The sequence below is a fragment of the Protopterus annectens genome, chromosome 12.part0 (assembly GCF_019279795.1).
Source record: "Protopterus annectens isolate FY-2018-M chromosome 12.part0, PAN1.0, whole genome shotgun sequence".
Lineage (NCBI taxonomy): Eukaryota > Metazoa > Chordata > Ceratodontiformes > Protopteridae > Protopterus > Protopterus annectens.
The window spans coordinates 1,209,672,564-1,209,696,992 of NC_056746.1; the positions used below are offsets into that span (position 1 = coordinate 1,209,672,564).

At 39.3% G+C, this 24,429-nt stretch overlaps 1 protein-coding gene across 1 annotated transcript; it reads right to left on the reverse strand.

The window, feature by feature from the left end:
* Positions 1–2,086: 2,086 nt before the first annotated feature.
* Positions 2,087–5,641, reverse strand: LOC122816269 (uncharacterized protein K02A2.6-like). Its single transcript, XM_044089006.1, has 2 exons — positions 4,798–5,641; positions 2,087–4,578 (listed from the first exon to the last, which is right to left on the reverse strand). The coding sequence occupies exons 1-2, from the start codon at positions 5,639–5,641 to the stop codon at positions 2,087–2,089; spliced, it is 3,336 nt and encodes a 1,111-aa protein (XP_043944941.1).
* Between the last annotated feature and the right edge of the window lie 18,788 nt (positions 5,642–24,429).

Sequence of the window (24,429 nt, forward strand, 5' to 3'; positions counted from 1 at the left end):
CAGTAAAATGGGTACCTCTATCAGACTGTATATTACAAGGAACTCCAAATCGGGGATTAGTTCATAAATCAACTTCTTGGCCACTGTAGTGGCGTCATTTTTAACACATGGGTATGCTTCTACACAACCAGAAAAAAATATCTGCAATAACCAGTACATATTAAAACTTTGCATTCTGTGGTAATTCAATAATATCCCACTGTCTACTGCAAAAAGGCTTCCCATGTTTTTTTCAATATCTTTGGTGGGATGGTAACAGATTTGGAAACATTAAAAGAAAGATATATATTACAAGTATATACAAAATACTGAACAACCTCTGAAACATAAGGGGCATGCCAATCAGTTAAAAGCTGTTTCAATAATGCATTTTTTTCCCAGATGGGATGGCAAATGATAAGCTCATGCCAAATCAGGTAGGAAAGCTTGTGAATCTACTAACCTTCCTTCCAGATGGTGCCAGAGTGAATCCAGGGAATGACAACAGCCATCACAGATCCACCTTACCCTTTCAGAGTCTTCAGCTTGACTTTGAAAATGTAGAATGTCTTGTAATGACACAGATACCTTATCAACTTGAAGATGCTGCAGAAAAGAAGCCTAAATAGGATTTAATAAAGCAGCCTGTCATGCCACTCTGTTAGCAAAAGAATTTCCTGTAGACTCAAAAGAAGAATCTGAAGTGAGCTGGCACACAATCAAAGCATCTAACAATTCTTGAACAAAAACAGCATTTTAATAATTGTTCCTGCAGAAGTCAGGTACCCCCCTCTTCCTCCAGAGGGTACCAAAGTCATGAATGATACCATGAGCATACCTGGGATCAGTGTAGATTATGAGACATCTACCCTTAGCTAATCTACAAGCTTCTGTTATGGCTATTAACTCTGCTACTTGAGCTGAAACATTTCCCTATAATTCTGCAGTTAACAAAACAGTCTTTAGTGCATATGGCAAAAGCAGCCATCAACTGCCCATCTTCTCTTCGTATGAGGATCCATCAGTGAAAATGATTAGATCAGGGTTCTGTATCAGTGTATCTCGAAGATCAGGTCTAGGAGGAAGCACATTGTTAACAACAAAAACACAATCATGAGATTTACCCTCATCAGCAGTAGGGATAAGAGAAGCAGGGTTCAGAGGAGACATCTAACAATTTTAACAAAGTATTATTGGGTAATGCTAACTCATATTTAGATTTATTTATTTATTTAAATCCTGGAAGCAGAAAGAAACTGTGTCTTGGTTTTCAACAGTAAAGCTTCAACAGAATGTGGCACTGCAACAAAGGTATTGTTATATCCTGGGAAATAAGGAGACCACACGGTTCATGGAGTTGTAAGGCCTTTCTTTATTAAGAGCCTCCAGGTGCGCACCCATGCTACATGTTCACAACTTCGCCATAGCCATACATACACCGGAAACAACAAGTTACCAGAGAATATAGAACCAACACTACATGTTGCTAATTCCCCAGAGCGCCCCTACAGTACAACAACAGCATTACTTGCCCGATACTACATTCCTCCCCTCTTAAGCACTGAATACGCTTCTTTACATAAGAAAAACAAGGGAGCAAGCCAAAACCAATCCCTCTAGGCACTTAATTGCTAAATACCCTGCTAGTATTAAACCGTTACTGTACAATCGAGTCAGGTTGCTCTGTTAAGCTAGACATGCAATTGTAACATTGATAGTCCTTCAAGTAACTTGGTTTAACCAGTGCCCGCTTAGAACGGCGCAATGGTACCCCCCTAGGTGACTCCTGTGTCACAGTTACCCCCTCTGGTACCGGTGTGTCCATCCCTGGAAAAGTTGGTTCCTTGGGAACCTCTCCTTCCAAATTCCGGCGGTCTCCCTCGGCCCCCAAGATCGGAGATCCTCCTGCCGCTGCGAGCCCCTCTCCCGAAACTAATGGTATTTCCGTGGCTTGCAGTTCCATGGAGTCCTTCGCCTGCACACTCCGCAGAATCTGGTCCACATGTCTCCTCACCACTGAACCTCCATTCAACCTCACCTGGTACGACAGGGGACCCGTGCTCTGGACAATAAACCCTGGAATCCATTTAGGTCCATAACTGAAATTTCACGTCATCACTGCATCACCCTCCAAGAAACTTCTTTCTCTCCGTCGTCGATCATGATGTTCTTTTTGCCTCCACTGGATCCTCTCTACCTTAGCTCGGATGTTGGGATGCACCAGATCCAATGTGGATCTTAATCTCCTTCCTTGCAACATCTCGGCAGGGGACAATCCCGTGGTAGACTGGGGTGTAATGCGGTAGTTGAATAACACCCTTGATACTTTGGCTGCCATACTTCCATCTCCGGCCTTTTTCATCATCGCTTTAAAGGTCTGGACAGCCCTTTCAGCACAGCCATTTGAAGCCGCATGGTATGGTGCTGATGTGACGTGTACAATGCCATTTTTTTCCAGGAAACCCTTGAACTCTTCACTCATGAAACATGAAGCATTATCTGATACAAGAGTCTCGGGTAAGCCTTGGCTACTAAAACTCTTCCTCAAGCATTCAATGGTAATAGTGGAAGTGGGTGTTTTGACTGGGTAGGCATCCATCCATTTAGAATAAGCATCCATTATTATCAAAAACATTGCCCCCATAAAAGGTCCTGCATAGTCTATATGAAGTCTCTGCCAAGGTCTACTCGGCCACTCCCATGGGTGTAGTGGTGCCGCCACAGGTAAGTTGCGATGCTGCTGACAGGTGTTACACTCTTTCACAGCGACTTCAATGCCGTGGTCCAACTTTGGCCACCAGAAATAACTTTGTGCTAAGGCCTTCATTCGTGTGATGCCCACATGACCCTGATGCAGCTGTTGTAAAAGTGCACGTCTTCCTGGGGGCGGAATTATCACTCGTGCCCCCCACAACACGCATCCATCTTGCACACTCAGCTCTGTTTTCCTTACCTCATAAGGCCGGAAAACTGGATCAGGTTGTTGTGTGGTCCAGCCTTGCTGGACCCACTGAAACACTCGAGCCAACACTGGGTCTTTTCGTGTCCATTCGCTCAATTCCTTCGCTGACACCAACGTGATGTTCTCCATCATCAACACTCGGTCCTCCATTTCCTCTCGCTGGAGAGGCCCCGGTAGCGGCAGACGGCTCAGCGCGTCCGCATTGCTATGGTGTTTTCCGGGCTTATAAACAATCTCATATTCATAAGCTCTCAATGTTACAGCCCATCTCTGAATTCGGGGAGAAACCATCTGAGGCACGGCCTTCATCTCGTTAAACAGTGACAACAAAGGCTTATGATCGGTGCACACAGTAAACTTCCTGCCATAGAGGTATTTGTGGAACCTCTTAATTCCAAACATTACAGCCAAACCCTCTTTGTCTAGCTGGGAATAGTTTGACTCCGCTGGTGTTAAAGTTCGTGACATGAACCCAATGGGTCTTTCTTGTCCATCTGGCATACGGTGTGCCAACACGGCCCCTAACCCATAAGGTGAGGCATCACATGACAAAATTAAGTCCTTGCGACTATCGTAGTGCACCAAAACCTCTGAAGACTGCATTAGTTCCTTGGACTGCTCAAACGCTTTGTCTTGTTCCTCCTGCCACGTCCACAGGGTCTCCTTCCTTAACAGTTTATGTAAAGGAGCTAACAGCGTTGACAGATTTGGCAGGAACCTGTTATAATAGTTCAGTAAGCCTAAATAAGCCTTCAGCTCTGTAACATTTGTGGGTGCCGGTGCCTCTTGGATGGCTTTTACCTTGTCCGGCAGGGGGTGTAGGCCCAAGGCATCCACCTTGTAACCCAGGAACTCTGCTTCCTTTACCATGAAAGCACATTTATTCCTCTTCACCCGTAAGCCAGTCTCTCGCAGTCGACGTAGCACCTTGTTCAGAGTCTCCAGATGCTCACAATTGTTCCTACCCGTCAACAGGATGTCATCCAGATACACAGCCACCTTCGGAATTCCTGCCACCAGTCCCTCCATTATTCTCTGGAAAATAGCTGGACTAGAGGAAACCCCAAAGGGTAAACGATTGACTTGAAACAGTCCTTTGTGTGTGTTAAGGGTGACATAGGCCTTTGACCCTTCTTCCAGGACTACTTGTTGATATGCCTGACTGAGGTCCAGTTTACTAAACTTTTCACCTCCCGACAGCTTTTCAAATACATCCTCCACCTTGGGTAATGGATACTGCTCCAGTTTCGAAACTTGGTTCACTGTTAGCTTGTAGTCACCACATATGCGTACCGTATTATCTGGCTTTAATACTGGAACAATGGGTGCCGCCCATTCCGAAAACTTCACTGGTTCAATTATACCTTGCTTGGTGAGTCGCTCCAACTCAATCTCCACTTTCTTCTTCATTGCGTATGGTACGGGTCGAGGTTTGTAAAATCTTGGCGTTGCGTTTTCTTTAACGTGTATCTTTGCTGGTGGACCCCTCCAGGTCCCCAGTTCCTCTTTGAACACTTCTTCGTTGTTCTCCAGCACATCTTGCAAGGCCAGCCCCTGCTGTTCTACTTTATGGAGCTGTAGACAACCCATTTCCAGCTCCTTTAGCCACGCCCGGCCTAACAGGTTTGGTCCCTTACCTGCTACCACCATGACTGGCAACTGTTTGACTTTACCTTTATGTTTTACAGTTACTTTGGCCATCCCCAGTGTGGGAACTGTTTCACCGGTATATGTTTTCAAAGTCACTGAACAGCCCCGCAGCTTCTGAGCTTCTTTTAGCCATAACTTTCCATACTCAGCCTTGGACAGAACTGTCACACTACATCCCGTATCCACTTCAAACTGCACCATTTTACCATTTAAGTCCAACTGGGTTGTGATGGGATCGACTCTTTCCCACCTGGCCTCTTTCAGGTTTAACATAGTAAACACTTCCTCGTCTTCCCTGGTGTGTGGATTTGTACCTTCACGCATGTGGTGTGCATACTGCCTTTTAATCTTCCGGTTTCCCTTCCTGTCCATCATACTGCTCTTTTCTTCCCCCTTTCTCGGCTGGTCCCTAGAGGGCATTGATCGGCACATTTTCTTCACATGGCCCTTTTTTCTGCAAGCATGACATTTTTCATTTAAGCAACGACAGTTCCTTGACAGATGTTCTCCGCCACACCTGTAACAGGCATACTGACCAGACTTCCCTTGTGATTTATGCTCCCCGACCACTTTATGCACGGGCAGTGGGGTAGCACACCTGCTTCCCACCCCTTCGATGGTTCTTGGTTGTAAATCACGAATGTCTTTATTCGCCGTCTCGATGGCCTGTGCCAACTTCAAGGCCTTTTCAAACGACAACTCAGGCTCCGCTAACAATCTGCGTTGTATGCGGTCATCTGCAATGCCACATACGAGCCTATCTCGTAGCATTCCTGTCAGTCTGTCCCCATAATTACAGTGTTGCGCCAGTTCCCTCAGCACTGCGACATACTCCGTTACCGTTTCATTGGCCATTCTAGTCCTTGAATTTAACTTGAACCTTTGGACTATTGCACTCGGCTTCGGGTTATAATGTGACTGAAGCAAGCTCGTCAACTCCGTGAACGATTTATCCCCCGGTTTATCCGGACTCAATAAGTTCCTCATCAGACTGTACGTCTTGCTGCCCACCGAGCTCAGCAATATGGCTCGATTCCGGCCCGCATCCATTATCTGGTTTGCCTCAAAAAAATGTTCCAACACTTCACAATACTCCTCCCAGGTCTGGGTCTGACAGTCGTATGCAACCAGCGACCCCAACATGGAACCAGACATAACTCCGACAGGCCCAGTCTCTTCGTCGTCCGACATTACCTGCACCCCGCCGTTTTCACTCGCAGTGGACTCGGAGGCATCCCATCCTCGTCGCCAATATGTTATATCCTGGGAAATAAGGAGACCACACAGTTCATGGAGTTGTAAGGCCTTTCTTTATTAAGAGCCTCCAGGTGCGCACCCATGCTACATGTTCACAACTTCGCCATAGCCATACATACACCGGAAACAACAAGTTACCAGAGAATATAGAACCAACACTACATGTTGCTAATTCCCCAGAGCGCCCCTACAGTACAACAACAGCATTACTTGCCCGATACTACAGGTATCAAGGTCCAGAGTAAGAGCTACTGCTATACCCAGTAGCCAGGCAGTAGCGGCCCCTGCTCTGAGACGGGGGGCAGCTGCCACTGAGTCAAGATTTGTACTGTGTAGTAAGCAACTGGTCTATAACCACAATTTTTTTTTTCTGAGCTAATAATCCCAGTGCTACCTTATTGCATTCACAACAGAAAAGGTAAAATACTTTAGAATAATCTGACAGTCCTACAGCTGGTCGATTTGAAAGAAAAGATTTTAACTGAACAAATGCTTGTTCATGGCATGCGTGTCATGTGAGGGGCTCAGAAGTGTCTTTTTTAAGCAATTCTAATAGAGGCTTTACCACTTCAGCATAATTGGAAATCCATTGTTTACAATAGCCTGCTAGCCCAAGAAATTCTGAGTTGTTTTAATGTTGTTGGCCTCGGTGCAGTCTGAATGACAGTGATACGAGAGGGTAAAATGTGATGTGCATTTTCAGACATTAAATGCCTCAGATATTGAATTTGTGGTTGCCAAAACTAGAGTTTAGATGGATATACTTTGAAATTTAATTTAGCTAGCTTAGTCAAAAGGAAAACACTATCAGTCTGGCAGTCAGAGAGTTTGATGCTATAAGATCATGTACATATTGCACTAAGGCGAACCCACAAGGTAACTGTATTTTGTCTAGCTATCTTTTCATTTCTCGTGAAAATAATGTGAGTGATTCAATATAACCCTGATACAAGTGAGTCCAGGTGTATTGCTGCCCTCTATAGGTGAACATGAACAAATACTGACTATCAGATTGAATTGGAATAGACAAGAATACTGTGGAAACATCAATAACTGAAAACGTGGTATCAAAGGGAGGAATAGATCTAAGGATGGTTGCTGGGTTAGGCGCAGCAGGGAAAGTCAGTACTACTGCTACAGCACTTACAGCTCTTAATGTCCTGTACAAATCTGTAGGTATCCTTGCCCGGTTTCTTTACTGGCAAAATGTTTTTTTTATAGAGACTTCTAGTAGGCGCAATGATACCCTGCTGAAATAATGCTGAAATGTCTGGCTCAATTCCAGCCTCTGCCTCCACAGAGAGTGGATATTGTGCCACCATGGGTAAAGGTCCATTTGGTTTTAAGGTAATTTGAATTAGGGTGGCATCCTTAAAGAGTCCTACCTCATTTTCATGAGCTGTCCATAACTGTTTGGGAACTGAATCTAGAATACTGTTTCTGGCACCTGCACAGGTTCTATCTTAGTGAGGAGACAGAAAAGAACATCATCATCTAGCTGTTCTAAGACAACACCCATCTGCATTACCAGGGACTCATCCAGCACATTTAAATACACTCCATCAGGCACACAAAATATTGTGCATTACAGTTTACAAAGGAGATCCCTCGGTAGAAGATTAAGGGGTGCAGAGGTTCCTACAACAAAGCATGCTTATCTGTTAGTATTCCTAGTTGAATGGGAACTAAAACTATCTCGGGGTAATCTAGAGGGACCCCTAATACTCTTATTCTATGTAACAAGGTACAAGACAAAGGAAGATTTTGGGCAGCTGATGTACTTAACATAGATCTAGTAGCTCTGGTATCTAATAAAAAAGGAATATTAGCATCTTGAACTTTGATATTAACAAATGGGCCTTTTTAATGTACCAGTACCAAGTGAAATAGCTGTGATTCTTGTTCATGGCTGTCATATGAATTTAGCTGGCATGCTGGTGGATGCCATGGGATAGTCCAGGTAGGAGGTTGCTGTTGTTGCCTGGTGGTTTATGGACCAGGGGGGGGGGGGTACTTCATATGGATTAGTGGTTTGTGGTGCTGCCACCATCAGTTCCAGGAAATGACAATCATCTCTCCAATGGCCATTTTGTCCATAGTTATAAAACAAATTAGAGTTATGACATTGGTGAATTAGATTTTGGGTACTACTAAAATATTGAGGGAGTAAGTTTGGAATAATCTAGGCCTATTGCATCCCCCTCTCCCTCATCTGTTTCTACCTCTAGAATGGGGTAAAGCATTAAACAATTGGAGCTGTATATTTAATACCTGTTCCTGCCAGTCCTTTCTCTCATGAGTTAGGATATCAGCTAAATACTGAACTTGATTAACTAACTCATAGAGCCCTAGACTTGGCCAATTTGAGCATAACTTTTTTAACTGGTCATGGATAGGGGGTAGTAGCCCATCTATGAAAGCAGCTGGTAGACCACTTGCCAGTAGCACTTCACTGGGCTCAGGGTAGCTTCAAAAGCCTCAGTCATGCCATATATATAAGTGTCAATGGGCTCATCTTCTTGTTGTGTAATGGCTTTTATGTATGATCAGTTAGGTACAAGGGGACACACAGCTGTAATGGCTTGCAGCAGTCAATTCCTGGCATTCTGAAAGGCCTCTGTAGCAGTGTGTTGGGGAATGGGATCAGGTATCTATGCATGATCCCAAATACATTTAAATAGGTCGGGTGAGAGAGAGGTTTCTAGTACCAGATCTAAGGTCCTCTAGTGTAGGATTCTATAATTGAACATGACCGTTAAGAATTCTAGCATATTTAGCTGGATTTATATGGATAGGTGGAAGGAAGTCTATAATAGTTTGGAAATCTACAGCAGACCAGGGTTGTACAGCATTCATAATATAAGGTGCTGTATTATCTCTGCCATGGGCAGGATAGGGAACCTGGAGCAGGGGATGCAGCTGTGCAGTTGGAGAATTAGCTGCAGTGCCTTCCTTCTGAGAAGGAATCATCACCATCTTATCCAGGTTAAATATGACAGGACCAAAGTAACCATCCCCTTCTATAATTATGGGAAATTGATTATCAAAATGTTGTGGTCTAAATTTGTGTTGCCTAGAGGAAGGAATACAATTATATTTTTGTGTAGCTTAGGAATACTAACATACATTAAAGAGGAGGTTGCATCACCTGTTTGTCACTAGAAGTCAAAGAATCTGCAAGTACATCTCTTAGAGATTCTTTAGAATGAGTATGACTGGCAACAGAAGAGGAAAGGGAAGAGGGACCTGCCTAGGCAGCTGAGGAGGTAGCAATGGAAGAAGTAGCTCTGGGAAAGGGTGGTGAGACTACAGGGGTAGAAGATGAGACAGTATAATCTGGTTGGCCAAAAGGCGGCTCATGATAAGGTGGAGGGGGTGCAGTAGGCACCACTAATTCAAGTACACAGTCGTCTTCTGAAGACTCATCATTAGTAAGTTGCATTTTCTTAAGCTGTCTGAGAAGATAAAGTCCAGAGTATTCCTGTCCTTGCCAGTCCGAATGCTGAAGGCAAGTGACTGTCTTATTAGCAGCTTGTAACTGGGTTTTTAACTTGACAGTATTATGTTTTAAGCTACGAACAACTGATTATTTTTCTCTATCTTTAGATTCTATCTGCCATGCATTAAAAGCTGACTAGCAGCTGGCAGGAAGTTTATTACCTTTTTCTTTAAGCCATTTTTGTAAGTTTAATAAAAATATCTTTATCAAAAATTCCTGCAGGAGGAAAGGTCAGTTTACCATAATTTTTAGTCATTTCATACCATTTATCTAGATACCTACAGCTGCCTTTAGTAGACTTACAATATATATGCTAGCAGAAGTGCCATATTCAGGATCTTTTGAAAATCCCACATTTCCTGACATTGTAAAAGATTTCCAATGATAACACAAAATAGAAAAAATATCCCACACACACTAATCCCACACTTATACAAAAAATGGCACTTACCTTTGACCAACTGCAGGTCTGCCAAGAGAGAAAGCAAACAAAAGGAAAAGGGTGCAGTTGTGATCTGAACCCTCAGAAAAAATGTCCGAGGGCCCAGTAAAAGTGCCTTTTTCTGTAGAAGCAGCTCCCAGCGGTACGAAAAATCTGAGTCAAACCACTGCACCAACTGTTAAGGTTAATAAAATAAATAATTCAAGTTTCTTGGCAGATCAAAGTGCAACTTTTTTATTAGAAAACACACATGTGCAGGAGACAGTACTCAGAAATGCATGTCCCCCTGAACAAAGGATTTTTGCAATACTATATAGGAATTCTTACCAGAGTAATACAGTTTATCTACAAAACCATTGTTAACACCCAATGAAAAAATAACAAGACAGTGCATTTCATCCAGGGTACCACTACCATATATCCAATAGGAAAATACCAAGTTTAGTAAAACATACATTTCATACTTATCTATATTTTGTGGAATAAGTTTTCTTTTTGCTACATGGCTAACAAGAAACAGTACCTCAGGCTCAGGAAAATGAATCTTAGCAAGTTTATTACTCAGTATTTTTCCATGACTTCAGGATACCATTTGCAATCACGTACACTCACTTGCTAACATACATACATTTAATCATTTACAAGATACCTTGACAAAATATAAGTACTGGGAACATTGCTATGTGTACACACACATGCACAATCAGCCACTGTGATGTATAAAATGACATTTCAATAAACACATGAAACACTTACAGTGGTAACATAATACAAACTATAAACCTAATATTGTATTAACAACTGAACAAGAAAGGAAAACTCTGAACCTTTTCTGGAGATTGAATCCCATGACCCTCCACCCACCCTACCCCCTATTATATTGTTGATACAGTACAATACTAGATTCATGGTTTGCATGGCAGTGGATGCGTGGTGTGTTCATGATGCTTTCTTAGTTGGAAATAACAAATGCACTTGGGGAAACCATATATGTAAATGTCCAGAAAGTACTTGTTGGTCCAGTATCAGAGCCAACCACGTAGAATGCAGGTAAGTCCTGGGTTCAATCTCCACGATAAGAATCAGAGTTTTATTTTCTTGTTGGGTACTTTTGGCTGTAATAAGATACAATGTGTAACCTAGCCTACACATCTAGGATACACTTTGTCATGCATATGTCCATTATTTAGATGTTTCCGACACCGCTGAACTGATATAAATGCAAACATGATTCAAGTGCTTCAAATTCCAGTCCTGCCATGCTAAAATTTCTGTTTTCTCACAAATTGTCTATAGATATATAAATAACTGGTATGTCACAAATACAGAGGAATTTCTATATCATGGCTACAATACTGTTTGTAAATGAAATATAGATCTTTCTTTCTAACATCTTAATGACCTATTTTCCTTTTCTTTATATTCTCTGCCTTAATGCTGTTTTCCTTGCTAGACTGCTTTTATACTACTGCTTCTAACTAGTGTGACTGAAACAAAACTAGCACTGTTTAATGTGCAGAATTAGCCAAGAATCCCTTATGGTAACTGAGCAGTGTACGGCAGGAAAAAGCCTTTCAAGAACAGGCAGAAACAAAACACTGACTAATTCTGCCCTCACCATAATGTAAAATGTTTACTGAAATAAAATACTGAAGAGTAAGCCTTGCATCAGTAGGCAAGGGATTTCTTTAGCACACGTATCCTTGATAACACACTCTGAGGTTTGTAGCATGGCAACTTCATGACAGCTCTGAAATTGAGTTACAAATTACAAAATATTGTCTAGCAGTAGCAGTAAATTAACCAGCACATTAGAGCCACTAAAGCAAATATCACAAAACTTGTAAAGAAACAATGAGCCAGCAGTAACTCAGATTTAAAAAGGTGCAGTTATACACTTTTACAAAGTGATTCTGGAAACGCAGAAACAATTCAACAAAATTATTTACCCCAAAACAAACAAAAATAGAGACATGTATTAAACAGCACCTTCTCCTAAATCACAGTTTGGAAACAGAAAAAAACAGAACATAAAAATGCAATAGACTACTATGAATAAAGACCACATGATGCTTTGTGTTTGGAGCTAAGTTGGAGGTGGACTGCTGTGGGAGAGTCAAAGATGATCTTGCCATATACAATGTTAATTTGCAAAGTGACACAGCATGAGTGGGTGATATTCTGTTATGATGAACTCTTGTTATCTAGGGATGGAAGGCATTGATCAGTATGGATGTGTAGTGTTTATTTTTTCTTTTCTTTTTATATTTGATGCAGGGAAAATGTTTTTGTCTGATCAACAAATGTGGTTTGGGCTTTACTATACATGCCTGAGATGAAACTGTGTGAGCGTCAGATGCCCACAAGAAAAAAAAAAGATGAATGGCATAATACTAGATGTTTTTTTTCCCATAGGAAATCTTTGCTAATATGATTTCTAATTGTGGTCTGGCAATGATTCACTTCTTTAGGGAGGATTTTCCCTTTTCCCATTTTCAAGATGGTGCAATCATTGAGTTGATATATATATATATATATATATATATATATATATATATATATATATATATATATATATGTGTGTGTGTGTGTGTGTTTATTTATTTGGTCGGTTGTTTATTTATGTTTGTTTTCAGGAGTAGAGCACATAACACCATTGACCTTTTTCAGACTCAGTTAGGGAGCAGTGTCTGGTTAGCTGCATGCACCCCAAATGGACCAACATTAATATTATAAGAAGGCAATTGAACAGAATCATTATGCTTACAAAGATTCTGATTTTTTTTTAAGAAAGCAAGGTATTATGTGATAAGCTTTTGAAAAGACGGTATCTGAAGGAGCTTATTAATAAGAAAGTCTCAGAAAGCATCTCTATGAGGGGTTAATGAGCTAATGTTAGGAATAAAGTAGAAAATAAGGTCCAATATGCTACTAGGAGGCAAGTTACAAGTAGTATAGATGAGAGGGCCATTAAAAGTATTATATCAGAAAATTGGAAGATATTAAGCAGTTTTCCTGATAATAAAAAAGTTGTAGGGAAAAGCCATGTTTTGTTAACAAAAAGAAAAAAATATAAAAAAAATCCTTTCAGGCCAAATTGAGTTTATCTAGAGATATTCCTGTCAGAATAAGAATGTTCAGGTGTTACGACTGCAACTTTTGTTTTTATTTATATACAGGAATCACTGAAGTTACCATTAACAAATATTTAGTTAAGAGTGAAATACACTTGTAAATTGAAGTTTGTGGTCTACTTAATTTTTTGTGTTTCATGTGATGTTTTTTTACTAGGGACCTTCATTTGAGAGTCTATGAATATTTGTATGCAATTCAGACTAAAAATGATAAGAATGCTTTCAGTAGACATTTGAATAATAGCAATTGTAAAGTAGATTTTGTTTTAGACCAGGTTTGTAATTATGATAATATTTTAAATGCTGAAGATCAGTTAGACTGGAGAGAGTGCATATGGCAAGTTAGGCTGGATGCATGCTACCTTCCAGGCTTAAATGATAGTTAAAATTTCAAGGTCCTTCTAAAGAGAAAGAAAATAAAGCACCAATTATCTGATTATTCAATTAATTTTGTGTGTATAAGCACTTGGGCTTTAGTTATCATTCAGTCTGAAGAAGTCTTGCTACAGAGACAAAAGTGCTTACTGGATGAATCTTATGCTGAATAAAATCTTCAGTATTTTATGTGTTTTTTAACCTTTTTTTCTAATAGAGATAAAAGTACAGCCTGAAAATGACACATTAAAATTGAATCTAATTGCGTTATTTGTATTACAATGTAAAAGATAGTGGTGCACTCAACACTTTAATATGGTATAATACGAATATAATCATGCTCTTCATACCTTTTTACAAGACACAGTGATGCATTCAGAACATAGGTATTGCTATTTTTCAACACTAAATGGATGTACTCTAGTCTGTTAAAAATGTTAACTCTATTAATACTTACAAAGGGATTAGTGAACATGTCAGACCATTTAATAAACTTTCACCTGTCCTTGATACATACTGTACTTCGCAGCTATGAAATCTTATATATATGGTCTGCAAACAAAATATTATTTCATTCATGCCATGTCTTTGCAGGTGACTTTAAATGTTTCCATCTACGAGTAAGCAGTTTAGAATTAGGCTTTTTAAATCATGTTGCAGCAGATACTTCGCAACAACCTTGGGATGAACAATGCAACACCAGAATGGAGGTTAGCAAACCAGAACAAAACAAACATGATGAAATTGCCCATAATTCAAGGTACCTTTTGATAAAGGCTAGGAAGATACATCGGCTTCTTATACCTTGTGTTGAAAGCTAAGTATATGAAGTCCTACTCACATGTCCAGGACTCAGTTTCAAGTACTGCAACTTTGAAAAAAAAAAGTCTGCTTGCACAACAAAAACAGTAAAAGTCAAAATTCATCGTATTGCCATTAAAGACTTTTTGCAGTTGTTGGGGATTTCGCCCCTCTGCACCACTGAGTTGGGGCACTTGGGGAGCTGTGCTCCCAAATCCAACTGCATATATATCTATATACTAACTCTGGCAATGCTGTACCTTGGAATAGCAGAAATTCTATGAAGTCCAGTAATTTTGGACTTTTTATACTCCCCATGTTAACATTTACAAACTTTACTACTCTGAGGATCACAGTTTTGGACTTTAAATTTTAAGAGGTACTCATATATATCATACAGTATACATCATACTCAGTGAGAGGTAACAAAGTAACCAATCAATGAGTAATGAGCTAGTTTAGTAAGATCGCTACTAACATAGGTCTTCCCCTGATATCCCCCAGGTTTATAATTTTGTAATGCATAGCATATCATATAGCCAAGTAAGTGCATGAGTACAGGGAATGCAAGCCAGGTAGCCTTTCTAATGCATCAGTGCAGGATGCATGCACTCACATTATTCACAATGCATGTTTACATGCTTTATTATTCATGTTATTTTATTATTTATGTATACATGCATCGTGACTAATAAGCTACATCCTACCGCCAAACAACAAGATTAAGCTATATGTCTCGACAAAAGAAAAGCATGGAGTACACTAAATCATGAAATCCTAAGGTTTTCAATATTTAGAATATGATGAGATATTCACATTTTTTTTATACTGTTTAGTAAATGGGACAATGGGCTAATGTGCGCTGGACCCATTTCAGCCTGAGTATGAGATGCAGGCACATAATATAAAGAAAAATAATTAATTTAAATTTCACAAATAATTACAAATGCAAATTAACAACTACAAATGCCTGCATTTGTTAAGTAGCATTTTTAATCAAAAAAATATAAATAAAACTAGATTGTTTCACTGTATACACTATCATCTATGTGGAATATGAAAAGAAAAGCATTTATAACCAATTGCAAACAATGGAAACATAATTTATATACATTTGTTATATATACATTTGTTGCTTAAAGTATTGTTTACTGCGGTGGTGGTGCTGCGGTATCATTGTCGCCTCACAGTTAGACGTTGCCCATTCGATTCTCAGTTAGAGTGTCTTCTGTGTGGCGACATGCGTGAATGGGTGTTCCTTCGTTGAAGGTTGTGCATTAGGCCCGGCAAGCCAGCATGTCAGAATCTACTGCCAATCGTTAGTGGACCGGAGTTCCGCTGTGGCGACCTTTAAAAGCCGAAAGAAACAAACAAACAAACTTAAAGTATTGTTTAAATTCAGTAGTGAACAACACAACAGACAAGCAGAATACTATAAAATCTTAAAAAGAAATAAACGCCACTCAGGAATCACAAACCAGAATTTATTGCATTCAAAAACACATCAGTTTAAGCGTTTTCTTTCACTTTGGTAAGGAAGTTCTTCAGAAACTGAGTAAAACCAAAAGGAAGCAATGCTTAAATGCAGCTATTTAAAAAAAAAAATGGCACCAAAAATGTGCCCCCTTTTTTCCTTAAATTAAAATACACCATTGTTAAAACTGCTACCATTAAAATCATAAAGCTGCCAACATTCCAAGATATACATGTAAACACATGTGTGGTTAAAGAAAAAAACAAAAAAAAAAAACAATACATATCACTAGGAGAGTGCATAAGATTAAAATACAAGATTAACTAATACAAAAGGATTTGCCTTTTAAAATAGGTTTTAAAGAAATTACATAATTAATACCAGGTGAACAAGTGCAATTCAGTAAGACTTGCTAATGGAATTCCCTTTGTTCAAGCAGGTTTCCCCAATCACCCCCCACCGGTTTTTGTTCTACCTGTTCAAGGATAGAAAAAGAAATTTTTTTTAAATCTTTACAAACTAAGCTATGCTTGAACAAAGCATTAGTGTGATTAGACTTAGAATAGCATATGTGTTGATAGATTTGTGTCTTTAACAGCTCAACAGTCTTGCCAACATAAAATGATGGGCAAGACGCACATACAGCCACATACACCACACCCCTAGAGTTACAATTATATCAACCCTTCACAGGAATAATGTGTGGATAACCGTGAATGTGTATACTGGAGCCTTCAAGAATGAACCTGCATTGTTTACAGGAACCACACTTCTTCATACCCCATTAATTTATAAACTTCTCATCATAAGCCCCTTGCCATTCAAAGATATTTTTCATATTTCTACTATTCTTAAATATAAATGTGGGTAAAGTCCCCAATTTACCAGTAAGACACACACGGGAAAAGACGGTAGACCAATGTTGTAGAATGTCTGCTTTCAAGGTATCAATACCTTTACTATAAGGTAAAACCAAGGCTCTCAAAAGGTCATTAGATGACACAGAGGGAGCTGGTATCACATCATCATTCGTAGTACCACAACAAGGGCGCAGAATATGTCTATATCTAGTGTGCCTGGAACTGATTACATAGTGTGCCAGTGTATCAAATAAATCATCAGGGTAACCCCTTTCGAGGAATATATGTTTCATCTTATTAACCTTATTATAAAAATGAGCATCATTAGAAACCAAGCGGCTAAGTGCAATGAGTTGCCCTTTAACCAAGTTCCGCTTCTGCCATAATGGGTGTTGACTGTCATGGGTGTTGACTGATTTACAAATACCCCAATGGGATTACTTTTGGCTCTGTTTTACACATGGAATTATTGGACTTTTTTGACCATACTGGGTCAAACTGATGAACATCATGGTTCGAGACAACATGAGATGCCTCACCACGTTTGAGGATGAAGTGCGTAACTTGGACCTGGACATCAAGGGTGATTTATTATTCCCTCACTAGTAAAATGACTATAGAGATATTTTGAGGAAGGGGCAGGATTATGAGGCTGCCTCCTCTGACAGAAAACAAAAAATGATTGTGAGGGACAACAATGACTACATCAATAAAAGGGTGTACCCTAGCCCACCTGGTGGCAATGATCAGAGGGAGGATTTGGATGATCATCCCACTGACCAAAGTCCCCCTCATATTTCTGATAATATGGGTCCTAGAAGATCCAATAGGCTGTATGAGAGAGAGAGATTGGGGTGTGCTGATGGTGAAGTTGGTGGTAGTAATAATCAGTGCAATAACATCCAAAATAACAACTACAACTCCCCCAGGCAGGGTTTTCAGAGGAACCAGCATCTGCTTTCGAGGTATCGGACATTCTGTGTTAGAAAATGCAGGTACTGTGAATATTTTTGTATACAAATGTTTTAAGATCTTTAAGTACTCTGCTCTAACTATTACTGAAACTGTGGGGTCCGTTTTACAAAAAGGTTTCAAGTTTGTGCCTTATAGGCAACCTTCTGTAGTGTGACTTGGTCACAGAGCTGAAACTATTCACTAGGAAGTTGAATTTGTCCTGCATTTTACCACAAGGCAATGACAATATCCCTACTTTGAATAGATCTAGTGTCTTTAATCCACCAGTTTTACTGAGTATTGATGTATTTGAACATCTGTGTGAAAACAGTATCAGGCAGTGGTGTCATAACAATGGTAAGTCCAAATTTTACAACTTGGACCAAGCAGACAGACATGCACTGTTTTCCCTGGCTAAGTACAACAACACCCGTATCATGAACCCTGACAAAGGGGGTGGTTTCATTGTCATGGACAATAACTTGTATTCTTCTAAGATGTTTGAATACCTATACAATGGGACATTCCTTGTTGAGGTTTCTCTCAACAAGATAAATAGTGCTTACCATGCCATTGATTTGGCTTTAGAAGATATGTTTATGACATTTGACATTCTATCTTTCCTTTGGGAGTACCTTTATGTTGCTAAACCTAGAATTCCTGGTATTTTTGGTATCCTGAAGGTGCAAAAGTCCATGGAAAACCTACCACTTAGACCAATTCTTGCTTCTGAAGGTTCAAAGACAGGGCCCTTGGCTAAATATGTAGATTATAACTTAAATCTTTCTCTCTGGACAAACTCCACATTCTCAAAGATTCTTGGCATTTTTTGGAAGTACTTTGTTCAGTACCCTATGATGACAGGGTCATTTTGGTTACTATTCCTATAAAATACTTATACTCCATCATTCCTCATGGGGAGGGTATGGAGTTATTCCATTATGCTATGGACAAAGGGACCAATTTGCCTAATAATGATGTCTTACTGTAATTGCAATGCATTGATTTAGTTCTTACTAATAACTTTGACTACGTTGATGGCGAATACTTTAAACAGCATAGGGGGTTGCCATGGGTGCAGCTTCTGCTCCCATCTTTCCAAACATGGTGTTTTGGTCTTGGGAAACAACCAAGGTGTTTAACTCATCCTATAATTCCTATTTAAAATTGTATTTGAGGTATTTGGATGATATTTTTATTTTGTGAAGTGGTGGTTTTGAATCATTGGACATGTTCATTCAATTTTTGCATGGTACTATGGATGTTTTGGAATTCAGTTGCCAACATATTTTTTCAGAGATCAGTTTTCTTGATATTCTGTTAAGCAAATATTCCATTAATAATTGCTTTTTGTCCAGTATTTTTAGGAAGCCCACCTATTCTAATTCTTTTTTACACTTTGACAGTCAACACCCATTATGGCAGAAGCGGAACTTGGTTAAAGGGCAACTCATTAGACTTAGCTGCTTGGTTTGTAATGATGCTGATTTTTATAATAAGGTTAATAAGATGAAACATATGTTCCATGAAAGGGGTTACCCTGAGGATTTATTTGATACATTGGCACAATATGTAATCAGTTCCATACACACTAGATATAGACCTATTTTGTGCCCTTGTCATGGTAATATGAATGATGATGTGATACCAGCTCCCTCTGTTTCATCTAATGACCTTTTGACAACCTTGGTTTTACCTCATAGTAAAGGTATTGATACCTTGAAAGCAGACATTCTATAACATTGGTCTACCGTCTTTTCCTGCATGTGTCTTACTGGTAAATTGAGGACTTTACCAAAATTTGTATTTAAGAATAGTAGAAATATGAAAAATATCTTTGAATGGCAAGGGGCCTATGATGAGAAGTTTATAAATCAGTGGGATGTGAAGAAGTGTGGTTCCTGTAAACAATCCAGGTTCACTCTTGAAGGCTCCAGTATACACATTCATGGTTATCCACACATTATTCTTCTGAAGTGTTGATATAATTGTAACTTTAGGGATGTGGTGTATGTGGCTGCATGTGCGTCTTGCCTATCATTTTATGTTGGCAAGACTGTTGGGCCATTAAAGACACAAATCTATCAACACATATATGCTGTTCATAAGTCTAATCACACTAATGCTTTGTTCAAGCACAGCTTAGTGTGTAAGGATTTAAAAAAATGTTCTTTTTCTATCCTTGAATAGGTAGAACAAAAACCTGTGGGGGGTGATTGGGAAAACCTGTTTGACAAAAGGGAATTCCATTGGCAAGTCTTATTGGGTTGCACTTGCCCACCTGGTATTAATTATGTAATTTCTTTAAAACCTGTTTTAAAAGGCAAATCCTTATGTATTAGTTAATCTTGTTTTTTAATCTTATGCACTCTCCTAGTGATATGTATTGTTTTTTTTTTTTTTTTTTCTTTTAGCACAAGTCGTGTTTATGTGTATATCTTGGAATGTTAGCAGCTTTATGATTTTAATGGTAGTAGTTTTAACAATGGTGTATTTTACTTTAAGGAAAAAAGGGGGCATATTTTTGGTGTCATTTTTTTAAATAGTTGTATTTAAGGACTGTTTCCTTTTGGTTTTACTCAGTTCCTGAAGAAGTTCTTTACCAAAGTGAACAAAAGCACTTAAACTGATGTGTTTTTGGATGTAATAAATTCTGGTTCGTGATTCCTGAGTGGCGTTTTTTCTTTATAGTTAAATTCAGTAGTGAAACAAGGTGACAAAGTTTCTGGTAACTGTAAGAAAAACTTCAATCTCATCCACTGAGCAAACTTCCTCTGCAGGTTTAACAACATGATAACACCATTTGCTACTTCTACCCCCCCCCCATGACTTCACTATTCAAACTCAGTTCTTTGGATCACACTGATGACTTCAGCCTTCTGTTCAGTGAAGCTAGCAAAGAGTGTTCATAGGTTCATAGGAAATTACTAGGCTAACTGCCTTCTAGATCATTTTAAGCCTAGCTGATTTCCCTTTCAAAGGTGAGAATCAAACCTGTACCTTGAGTCTGTGATATAAACCACTTAACCATTATACGAACTCCCTAGCCCATCTGTTGACACAGACAGTGACAGTAAAATACTTGGGATGAAAACATGTGTGACACTCAGGCACCTCAAATAAAGCACTCTGTCAAACATGGGTCTATATTATATTAGTGAACGCTTAGAAAAGCGAATGCTAATTCATCAACCCCTTTTAAGCGAAAGCTTAAAATCTCAAACACCTGGAACAGCAATTTTTTTTTCCTGGGAAAAAATTTGATGTTCCGAGAAACACACACACAACACAAGCACACCAAAAAAACAGCAATCCACACACATACACTTAAAATCCAACATCTACTCTACACTAAACTGTACATACACTACTGTCTATCCACTTACTTTAACCCAAACCCTAACCCTAAGGTCCGTCACTATCACACACTCACCTGATCCGTGCCCTAACCCTAACATAATGCAATGCACTGCAATGCACTGCTCATCACCATCACTGCCCATCAGTCTGAAATAGACATTGATGACAGATTACAGATCAGGCATACATATGTGCATTGCAGTGCATTGCATTATGCTTCCTGCAAGAATGAAAGTGATGCTATACTGGTAAAAATTGAGAAGCAGTACACAATCTCTTGCATGTTTTCTTGCATACTTACCTTGAACATCAGTGTCTATGCATTCAGTGCTAATGAGTGTGGGATATAAAACAGATGGGATACCGGGAAGCTGTTGCGGTAGAATGTGACTAACTGTAGGATGCAAACATTACATATATAGGCAGAATGTGTGTGTTCAATAGTTCTACAGAAAATGCAACATATAGTTTGAAAGACTGCAACACTACTATGCTGTTAAATGATATACCTAATGATAAAAATGTTCTGTGTTTTTCAGTATTATGGGAACACTATTGTATAGCCTTCTGCATTGCTTGAGTGCTCTGGACAAGTCTGCTACTAAAGGGCTTGATGAGATAATGTGAGTGATACAGGATCTTTTGTCCACAAAGCCATTGTTAATCACAGAATGTTTTAGGATCCACAAGAGTAATTAAAATGATGAAGAGGTGGTTGCAAGTTACGTGGCATAATTTAAAAAAGTCCAAATTCTTTCAATTTGGACATGGTTATTACACTTTACCTGATTGTTTCATGAGTGGAAATCTACAAGAAGGAATGCATAGGAGACTGCTATGTGAAGCAGATTTCACATTTATGTGAGTAGTGGAGATTGAATCTCTATAGAAACTTTAGCTAAAAACAAACCAGAGCGATAAGTTGGAGTTAAAATTGGCAGTGTAAACAAAATGGTTAAATTAAAAAGTACAGCTAGCAGGTTATGCTGTTAATTTGTGAGTAAAGTTCCCATCGTCCTTTTTAGCATGCAATCAAAGTTGAAGGGTGTAGGCAATGCTGTAAGACAGACCATGCCCAAAGAGTCTGACATAATGTTAAGAAAAAATATATAACATGTCAAAATGAATGTTCATAATTCTGTAAATGTCTCTGATAATGGCAGTAGAGATGTATTGGCTAGTCTAGAGTTATTTACTATAAATCAGGCTACTAAGCAGGTGACTTCATTAAAAACAACAACAATAATGTGACGTAATAAAAGTGGAGTTGGAGACAGGGTCAGCTATTTCAATAGTGTCTGTAAAGCACGTTTCAGCAAATAAAAAATGATCTTCATCTCAAAACATATAATGGTAAACATGCTACACCTCTTACTATTCTGCCAGTGACACCTGATTATAATGGTCAAAGGGAGACATTAAAGTTGTACATTGTACAAAATGGTGGTGCACCTTTATGGGGTTATGACAAGTTAATGAAGATGAGAGCTGACTTTAAAGAGATAAAGATTCTTTGAGCGTTGTCTTCTGTACTGCAACATACTGAAGAAAAAATGGAGTTGATATTGAGAGATGCTGCCCTTGGAATTGGTGCCCTTTAGCACATTACTGGTAAAATTGTGCTAAAGAAGAATGTGCCTCCAGGATTTTACAATATGCATCCAGTCCCTAATGCTATCTATCCTGTGGTTTAATAGGGGATGGATAAGTTGAAATTGGACAGATTATTTTCAAGAGCAGGATGGAGACTCTATGTGACCACAGTCATTTCTGCAGGTTGAAATTCATGGGGAATTTAACATCACAATTAATTCAGCACTGCAAGTACAAGAGCATCCTTGACCTAGGATCAAAAATGGCCTTAGCTGATGGCTACTGCCATGTGAAGACGGAAGAGGGTTTAAGGTGTTTTGAACAACCAACAAAATTAAGTGCCTCTACCTCTACCTCTAACAGATGTGCATTTTTGGTGCATAAGTCCCACCCCCAGATTTAATAAAATCTGTGTAGGCATAGTGTAGAACCTACATGGAAGGTACCATACCCGTGTATGTGGTTACCCTTTGGTAGCATGCCATGCATATTAATGATGGTACGTTACTGAGGGAGATCCATGGAACACAGTCATTGAATCAGTGTAGTTAGTGTGTTACTAACTTTGTTTGCAGATGAGTAACACACCTCCTGCAATGTCAAAGTTTAGTATAGCAATGTAGGCCTATGTAATAACTTTTATTTATTTATTTTTTTATGTTTGAGCAGCACAGCGAGCAGCAATTGACATCTTCCAGATATCTAAAATATAATCTGGATGCATTTAATTATGAATTCAAAGGTCAAGTTTAAGCATAGCTTAGTGGTTTGTGCGGATCAGCATGGTGCTTAGCAGTGCTTAAATGTCGCTGAGAGGTATATGTAAAACTATAGCAGCATTCTACATATTCACATAGCCAAGTGGATAGAGTGACAACCTCCTGTGCAGTAGGTGTGGGATTTGAATACATAGAAGGTAAATTAAGCAATTATTTTTGCAAGATAAATTATGCCATGATAAGCACTGCTTAAACAATCTCTGTTTAAACAGTGCTTGGCACCTCTTGGCTGTCCTTATCTGGTTTGCACACTGCTAAGCATTGATAAGCATTGCCGGTTTAAGCACTGCTCAGCTGAGCTGAGCTGGTTTGTTCTGTGCTAAGTGACATTCCACATTTTTAAATATTACCCAATGGTGCATAAGGGTGGGAAAAAGGGGTATATTAAGGCCAATAGGTAGGAATACACCATAATCCATTGGAATTCTGTCTCTGATGGATACAATGGCAGGTGTTGGAGAGGGTTTGCACTTTCAGGTGCAGCAGTGAGGCATTGAGGAGTCCAGTGTTATGGTTGGACTCCTAGGAAAAAATCATGAAGACTGGCTCATGTAGGGAGGTTACCAGGGATCTGAGTACAAACTGGAGACCTGGGACTGGTTGGCAAGGGACCTCACCAGTGCAACTGGTATCTCCCACACAGGTAAACAATGTTGTCACCACCAAGATGACCTGGAAAGAAGGAAGGGGGCTCTCTTGGATGCTTGGGTCCAAAGATTCTGGGCTGGCAATTTTCCACATGTGTAAGTATGTTTATCTCTGTTTCACCAATATGTAATCTTAAATGTCTGATAAACTGGTAATCATAATGGTATGCTTCTCTCTTAACAGCTGCAGAGGTGAGAGCTCACAGCATTGAGGTATACACAGGGTGCCTGGACAGGTCGTGCCATGAGTGTGGTGAGTACAGCTGTAGTATGCCATCTATAGTCAAATAAGACAGAAAAAGATTAGAGCATTAACCATTTATGTACAAAACATTTGTAGTGCAATAACTGTGGAATTACAGCTGCATAATGCCAACTGTTATGCAAGAAAAAGTCAAAACTATTGCAGTAACTGCATGAAGGTAATGTAATAAACTGTTGTGCAATACTTGTGTAATTAGAGCTGCTATTTCAACCCAGTAACTATATTTTGCACACCTGCTTTTTATTTAGTAATGTATAGGTTACCTAGTATCTCTGTCATGATTACATTATATGCATGTGTATTCAACTGTCACTGCAGTGTACTATAGCACTGTAGTAGCACTACCAGGTCATATTTTGTTTCCAGGTGAGCTGTAGGTAAATATCAATCAGTCAGAT